At 36.7% G+C, this 8,634-nt stretch overlaps 1 protein-coding gene across 1 annotated transcript; it reads left to right on the forward strand.

Annotated features, from left to right (window-relative positions):
- The first annotated feature begins 72 nt into the window (after window positions 1-72).
- LOC107764069 (serine/threonine-protein kinase PEPKR2-like) lies at window positions 73-4,751 on the forward strand. Its single transcript, XM_016582594.2, has 3 exons — window positions 73-1,080; window positions 3,449-3,745; window positions 4,060-4,751. Exons 1-3 carry the CDS (start codon window positions 306-308, stop codon window positions 4,425-4,427), a joined length of 1,440 nt encoding a protein of 479 aa, XP_016438080.1. The 5' UTR covers window positions 73-305; the 3' UTR covers window positions 4,428-4,751.
- The last annotated feature ends 3,883 nt before the right edge of the window (window positions 4,752-8,634 follow it).

Raw genomic sequence — 8,634 nt, forward strand, 5'->3', positions numbered from 1 at the left:
TTTTTTTAAATAAAAAATCATACTTTTTTGACTCCTAATAAATATCCTCATTTAAGTAGGACAAGGAGAAATAACCTATTAAGCTCTTATAAATAGATCGAAAATTACTCTCTCTATATCCTTTTCTTTTTGCAGACACTCTCTAGAAACCCAAATCATTTGATCCCCATATTTCCCTCAATTCCGTGTTCTTTTTTCCGGGAAAGCTTTTCAGAGTCACTGGATAAGTGATATGTGAATTGGGTTTAGATTAATTTTGCCCTAATTTGACGTATATATATATGCTGCAATCGATTTATTGATTGATGAGGAAGAAGAGAAAAGGATGTGAAATTCCGTGCCCTTATAAAAAACAGAGAGAAATATGGGATTCAACTTCAACCCATGATTCGATGATATCGAATTTGAAAAAAACCCATTTTTCATTAGAGGAATGTTCTAGAAGGTTGAAAAAGAGGTGCAAGGAAGATGATGCTGTTGGCCTAGGATCTTGTAGTAGAACTAGTATTAGGCTTGCTGCTGCAACTGCTCCGGCGCCAGGTGGCAGTTCGTCGATTAGTTTGTGTACCCGAGGTTTGAAAAGAAAAATAGGATGTATAGATGCAGCCACACAAATGGGTAGGAAGAATAAGATTGAAGATGATTATGTAATGGGGGAAGCATTAGGGAAAGGTAAATTTGGGTCAGTTTTTATGTGTAGGAGTAAGTTGACTGGGGTTGAATTCGCCTGCAAGACGCTGCCTAAAGGCGAAGAGACGGTTCATAGGGAAGTGGAGATAATGCAACACTTATCGGGGCACCCAGGTGTGGTGACATTGCAGTCTGTCTATGAGGATGGGGAAAGTTTTCATTTGGTGATGGAGTTGTGTTCCGGTGGGAGGTTGATTGACCGGATGACGAAGGAGGGTAGGTTTTCGGAACAGAAGGCTGCTAATATATTTAAGGATTTGATGTTGGTGACACAGTATTGTCATGATATGGGAGTTGTACATAGGGATATTAAGCCTGAGAATATCCTTTTAACTGCTTCTGGGAAGATAAAGCTTGCAGATTTCGGCTTGGCTATGAGGATTGCCAATGGTAAAACACTTGCACTTGAACCCAATTATATATGTTAGTCTTGCTTGTTTTGTGTTACTTATTACACTGTCATGTTAACCAGAAGGTTTATTTTTATGGTAAATTTTGCTCGTATTATCTTAGTGGCAATGCCTCTGCCTAGCATTCGGTTTCACATTTCTTCCAACTGCGATTCGTTTCTAATAGTTTATGTTCTAGTTATTTTTTTAACTCAAAAATTCTGTGGTTGGTCTGTGTACTTGTTTGAATCTTGGGATATCTCTTGTGATTATTTCTTTCTTCAAAAGATGTGTCCATTATGCTGATAATTTGGGAATTCTAATCTTTGAAAGTTATTTTGAGATTACCTACATGTGAGCCTTCCCCTAGCTATTCTGTTAATTGGCACAAGTGCTTGGGCTCACAGGGCTTTGGCCTAGTGGTAAGAGAGCATCGCAGGTTAGGCGCGCGTCACGGGTTTGAGCCTTGCTGATTACAAAAACCTGGTATTTAAGTGGAGAAGGGTAGAGGGGCGGGTCCACAATCCACCGAGCTTTGAACCGTACACCACTTGCTGTTGGGAAATTTCTTGGTTATAAAAAAAGGTTCAAGTGCTTGGATGATATCACCTCCTTAATCTGAAATCTACACTGTGTTCCACTATTTGTCACCCATGTCACTGCATAGCAATGGAATTTTCAATGCTTGAATTTTCAGGTGATAGAGAATAGATGGATGGTGGAAAGTGGAAACAGAGAACATCAATGATCTCATGAGTGTATTCCTATGTATTTGATGCTCTTTTCATTCTTTCTCTTTTGTTTTTTCCCAATTTAACTGAAGTCAGGTAAAATTGAAGAAATTGGTTTATCTGGAAAAACAACTTAGCTTGCAGATGTGTTATTGGTTGATTTTTGTTGAAGGACCATTTTTATTGAATACCTTAAGACAGCTGGGTCCTACAATTCCAATACCAACTATCCCTATTTCGGTATTTCCTCATGTATTCTATTGTGAAACTCAATGAATGGCTGGTAACTTGTACTTTCAGATGTGTAGCTCTACTACACATAGATCAGCAGAAACTCCTTTGTGGTTTTCCAATATAGTATTTCTAGATTATGGTTCACTGAGTGTGATATTTTATACATTAACTTTATATTAACCCCATTTTCACGACCATGTAAACCTCTAATATTTTGCGAGGTCGTAGACAACACCTATTCCTTCCCATGCTTTTTATTGTTCGTGTTTGCTGCAGTTTACAAAGCCCCCGGTGCTTTTTGTCAGGCTTGACCCTTACTGTGGCGGTAGACATATTTCCTCGAGGCATGAGGAGCATTTTGGAGCTTATTTTCATAATAAAACATAAATAGGATTAGTATACAGAGAATAGGCTAATCCAAAAAGGAAAAAAAAACTTGGATAGCGGGAATTCACTAACAAAATCAAACCATGATATAATCCTGAAGCTTCTACAGGACACAAAACTCAAACTAAGTCAGAAAAAGGAGGGAGTAATATTTCAGAGCAGCAAGAACCAAGGTATGTAGGACAGAGTTGAAATCGTGGAGTCCGAACAGAGCAGCGAACAGCAAATTAAGAATGGCTGGAGATGTCCAATCAGTGATGTCTATTTGTGTGTTTTTTTTGGGTGGGGTGGGGTGGGGTGGGGGGGGGGGGGAGCGTTACACAAGTCAGGGCTTCACAAAATTTCTCTCTTTCCCTTTGGCGTAGTGAACCAACTCAAATTACATGTGCTATAGATGTTGATTAAATTACCTCTCATTAGTTTAAAAAATAAAAATTAAAGTAAGATATTTTTGAAGTCTAACTTCCTAAAGGGTAAAAAATATTCCCTGATGAAAAAGAAAAAGTTACAGGCAAACACCCCATGGAAAACTGCATACACTTCAAAGGACTTTTGCCTACCCCTGTTGGTAGATGGTGATATAGTAGCACCTCTCTTCAAGGCATACCTCAAATAAACTTTCTAAAGCAATGATCGTGAATATAGTAAAACATCTAATTGAGTTACCCTCTATGCTTGAAGTTTTGAGCAATTCAAATAATTTTTTCCGGCTTGACTGATGAATGTTTGTATAAACCTGGAAAAATCCAAAATATAACTGAAGTAATATCAGATTGTGGTAATATTCTCTTGGATTTGTCAAATCTATATGTTGATGGTGCTGATTCTAGAGAGGACAGTATGGGACCATAGACTTTTTCAGGCAAAAAATGTCTAAGTTTCTTTTCCTTTTATTTTATTCTTTGGTCTTTTTCCGAAGAATGTGGTTATGTCTGTTACTCTGCAAAGTATAGGAGGGGATACATTCCTCCTAACTCTGCTTTCCACCTTTTTATAGATGTTGTTTTTATAATGCAGGTCAGAGTTTAAGTGGGTTGGCTGGAAGTCCTGCTTATGTGGCCCCTGAAGTTCTTACAGGGGATTACGGGAAAAAGACTGATATTTGGAGTGCTGGTGTTCTTTTACATGCTCTACTAGTTGGTGTTCTTCCGTTTCAAGGGGGATCTCTGGATGCTCTTTTTGAGGCAATTAAAAGCATGAAACTTGATTTTCACTCCGAAAAATGGCAATCTGTGTCTAAACCTGCACGAGATCTTCTTGAGCGGATTCTCACAAGGGATGTTGCTGCAAGGATAACTGCAGAAGAAGTACTAAGTAAGCATATTAGTTTACTTGTTATTGACTGCTCCCCTTGCTAATTGCTTCAACAAGTAGGTAACTGGGTTGACAATTCTCAGTTCCTAAGTTTTGATCAAACACGAAATTTTCTACGGAGTAGTATCTGATTAATTAAAGCTATTGACTTGTTAACAATTTTCTGTTACCTTTGACTGGTTCACGGGCAGAACCACCTTTACTTTTTCTGTATCCTTCGTTTGCCTAGTTAAATTTTTCTTGATCAGCTTTATCAAATAATAATCAACACTTTGCTGCTTTAGTTTCCAATTTATGATTAAGATGCATTTCAGGTCATCCATGGATGCTGTTCTACACAGAGCGAACTTTGAAGACAGTGTCTGTCAGGTTGAAGCCAAAGCATTTCTCTGGTACACCAAGCCAAATACCAACAACTACCTCTAGACTAGAATCAGATGGAAAGAAGAGATACAGTAAATCTAACACTGGGGAAACCGAAGATTTAAGGTGTGAAAGTTTGAATAGAGAATCTGGAGAATCTGACGAATCCGACGACTCTGGCTTAGTTGATGTGCTTGCAGCAGCGATATTGCATTGCAGGATATCTGAACCAAAAAGGAGCAGATTGTGTGTGACAAGTAGTCCAATAAGGGAACAATGTTCGTCTAACTTGAAGTCTAGCCTATGCAAGGCTTTTTGATTCCAACCATAGTCCATGTACAGGTTTCTTTACCCTATAATGCTGATGCCTCATTTTCTTGGAGGAGACTAATTAAGTTACCAGCGTGCAATTTTCGACTGTAGAAGCTTGATGCAGATTAACTCGAATAACACCATCATTGTTGGATTTGAAAGGTCTGTCAAAGATTAAGATGAAAGTTGAGGCATTCCTTCACCTGACAGTGGATAACATGTATTGGGGAAAAAACTGATTGCTGTACAGACATGTAAATAGCTGATGGCAGCATAGGATAACTCTTCTCATTACACCATACAATAAGAAACTAACTGGTTTGATATCTCATACTATTATTTGTTTTTCTTTAACTTTTCCTCAACAGTAATTGAAATGTTTTAACCTGTGGATACTCTTTGAGGCGCTGGTTCAGTTATATGTACACATGGAGCATTTTGCTGTAGTTTGCTCATTAACTTCCTTATTGCATCGTATTCTATGGATGAAGTCAAACTTTTGTTCATATATTTACACCTCAATTTCAAATTATATGAAGTCACTAATGATCTTTATGAATATCTGTATGAGTCTATATGGATACTAGACTCATGGCAAGTATTAGACCAGAGAGTTGACTTTTGAGCAAACGACCCCGGAATAGAATTTTGGTGATGTCAATAGCTTCTTATGGTGATTTCGGACTTAGGCGTATGTCCGGATTTGGATTTGAAAGTCCATAGGACAATTCGACGCATTTTGGCGAAAGTTGAAAAATAGACGATTTTCGGAAAGTTCGATCGAAGGTTGAATTTTTGATAACGAGGTCGGAATCCGATTCTGGAAATTGGAATAGGTCTGTTATGTCATTTATGACTTGTGTGCAAAATTTGAGGTGGATTTGATTCGATAGGTTTTAACATCGAATGTACAAGTTGCAAAATTCATAATAGACTAAAGTTTCAAGTGAGTTTGCACAAGATTTAATTTTCAACGAGCATAACTCTCAAGATATAAAGAGTTATATGGTGTACAACCTATCAAATTAAAGCCCTTTGATTCTAGTTTCCAACGCATCAAATCATTCGTCATTTGGATAAGTATACAGAAAGTTATGGCCATTTTACTGGACCTGTGTCATATGCACGCCCAGATGCGCGACCACGCATATTTGAGACTTTCTGCCTCAGGTGCGCGGTCGGATGCACGGCCACTTGCCCAGGTGCACGGCCGCGCACATAGGAGTCCATTAAATAACCCCAAGGACGGGTAGAGAGAGGGGCTAAGTCATTTCTTGAAGACTAGGGCTTTCTCTCTATCACCCATCTGGCCAAGGCTTCCAATACACACCTAAGGCGAGTTTTTAAGTGTTTTTTTTATGATGATTCCACTTCTAGATCACTAGTTACAACAAGGTTTTGTATTGGATTCCATAGGATTTCTTCAAAATCTCAAGAACACCCCAAAAGTTGACTTTCAAGATTTGGTCTTCAAGAGGTAATCTTTCACTCTTAAATCTATAATCATGGATTGTTAGTGAATATATGAGCAAGAAATAAGTATTTGCACTTATTGGATGGTGCTTGGAAGCCATAAATGTTTCAACTAGATTATTGGGTGTTGTAGAGATTTTTGTAATGAATTAATTAGTAACAATTGGGTGGATGCGAGTTCATTGATGATTATAACGATGCTAAGAAGGTAGTTATTGGACAAAGGATGTTGTATTATATCTTGTTGGTGGGAATGGGGGATTGTTGGATGAAGAAACACCCTTAGTAGAGGTAGTAAAATGCAATGTACTCTAGGTGTTTGATAAAATGCCTAAATGACCAAAAATCTGGAAATTTATTATTAATATTGGTGCAATTGTGTTTTATTGTTGTAGATTAAAATTTGTTTAGTGTGGTGGACCATCATAGTATTATTAAGGGGCCAATTTCAGATTTGAGACGTCCGAAGATGGCTTCACTCGCGAAGATCATTTAAAGCATTGATTTAGTTTCGTCGAGGTAAGTATCTTGCCTAACCTCGAGTGGGGGAATTACCCCCTAGGCATTGAGTCTTATGTGAAAATTTGTGTAATTGAAAACAATGTACGCGAGGTGACGAGTACGTACTTGGTTTATATGTACAAATTATATCGGTTGAAATTCGTAGACGCCCTTAAGTATTAAGTTGGAAAATTATTGTAACTTATTAAATCCCTTATTGTCATGCCTCATTCCTTGTTTGCCGAGGTTGTTTTTATATGATAGTTTGGTGTGATTGCCACTTTACTTTTATGTGAGCTCTGTGTTTGTTTGAGTTGCCATTTTTATGGAAAATACTTTCATTATTGATTTTACCTACAAATAATTTAAATAAAATTTTTAGTTAATAAGATGAATAAATCTATTTATTTCCTGAAGTTGTGATTTAAAAGAGGTGTTGTTCCTAGATTAATTACTTGCTAGTTCACGTTGTTGAAAATTTGGTATTGAATTATAAAGGTCGTGAATCATATTGAGGAAAAGTTCCAAATTGTGAAATATTATTCGATTGAGTTGTTCACTCCCGAACATTTTGTTAAGATGTTGTGCACATTATGATCGAGCCGTGGCTCCTTATTGTAGAAAAATAATGTGTTGTAAGAATTGAACACTTGATGTGCAATTTGTGATATGTTGTAAGATTAGAGCACTTGATGTGCAATTTGTGATATGTTGTAAGATTTGAGCACTTGATGTGCAATTTGTGATATGTTGTAAGATTTAAGCACTTGATGTGCAATTTGTGATATGTGGTAAGATTTGAGCACTCGATGTGCAATTTGTGATATGTTGTGATATGTGAGCACTTGAGGTGCAAGTTGTATTATGCTGTGATATTTGGGCACTTGAGGTGCGATTTATGAAATATTGTGATATTGATACGCATGCGGTGAGATAAGGGTGGCTTGAAACGCGTGGCTAGTAGGGGAACTACTAGAAGTCATGCGGTGAGATAAGGATAGATTGAAACGCGTGGCAAGTAGGGGAATTACTAGAAGTCATGCGGTGTGATAAGGGTGGCTAAAACGCGGGATGCTATTTCAGGAAAAATAAATTTTAAAGAATAATATGTGAAGGCTCCCGCGGTGATATAAGGAAAGATTATGAATTTATTTATGATTTGGGACTACGAGGCGGTACCTCGGGAGTGCCCTTTTGTTGATATTTCTCTATGGCTGCACTTGCCTTTGGTTATTTTATTTTTTCGTAATTTATAAATTTTTGTGTTTTCCGTGATGTATTATTTGACTTAATATTAAGTGTTTTGTATTTCTTGATGTATTGTGTTGACCTTGACTTCTTCGTACGTGACTTTGAAAATTTGTATTTTTGGGTTGTACTTGTTTTTGATGATTGAGTTGTTTTAAATAAAAGAAAATTTCTAGTATGTTTTAATTTAATAAATTTTATATCCAAATCAGTAGCTTATCTGATGCTTTATTTTAATGGAAATGTCATTTTTCTTCACTCAAATGATTTCTAAAATAAACTTATCTTTTTGTTGATTTCTTACTTGATTTAAAGATTTTAACCTTACTTTATTGAAAATAAATTGATCCTGCGGATCTTATATACATTGATATTTTGGGACATGAGTTGTCCGTGCAATTATGAAAATAATATGGGCATGAGGTGCTGGAGAAAATATGATGATTTTGTTATTGACACGTGAGTTGTCCGTGTGATTTTGATAGAAATATGGGCACGAGGTGCCGTGAAAAATATGAAAGTGGGCTGAGACCCGTAATTTTTATGATTGTGAAATGAGGTGTCACATGGTGACTTTTACTTAAAAATATATTTATTTGAAAGAAGTATGTTCGAAAGATATTTATTCAAAAAAAAGTATATTTGAAAGATATTTATCTTAAAGAATAATATGTAAAGGATTTATATTTGAAGGACTTAACTTATTGATTGTACTTGTATTCCTTATTCGCCTGAGCAATAATTATGATGTTCTGGTTGCGTTGTTGTTATATCACTAGTTGAGTTTGTTGTTATTATTGCTAGTTGTTTTCCAGTACTATTGTATACTGTTATATTGCAAAGGTTATTTGACTAGTGAGTGCCTTGACTATACTTCGTCTCTACTCCACTGAGGTTAGTCTTGATACTTACTTGGTACCGACCGTGATGTACTCATACTACACTTTCGCATATTTTTGTGCAGAGCCAGGTATTGGAGATATCGGACTTGA

Source organism: Nicotiana tabacum, chromosome 19 (genome assembly GCF_000715075.1).
Source record: "Nicotiana tabacum cultivar K326 chromosome 19, ASM71507v2, whole genome shotgun sequence".
In the NCBI taxonomy this organism is placed as follows: Eukaryota; Viridiplantae; Streptophyta; class Magnoliopsida; order Solanales; family Solanaceae; genus Nicotiana; species Nicotiana tabacum.

Excerpts from the sequence above, each read along its gene's own strand:
- LOC107764069 (XM_016582594.2), top strand. The coding sequence starts at position 306 with ATGAGGAAGAAGAGAAAAGGATGTGAAATTCCGTGCCCTTATAAAAAA. Across the intron at positions 1,081-3,448 it reads GGCTATGAGGATTGCCAATG|GTCAGAGTTTAAGTGGGTTG; the intron begins GTAAAACACTTG and ends TTTATAATGCAG. Across the intron at positions 3,746-4,059 it reads AACTGCAGAAGAAGTACTAA|GTCATCCATGGATGCTGTTC; the intron begins GTAAGCATATTA and ends GATGCATTTCAG.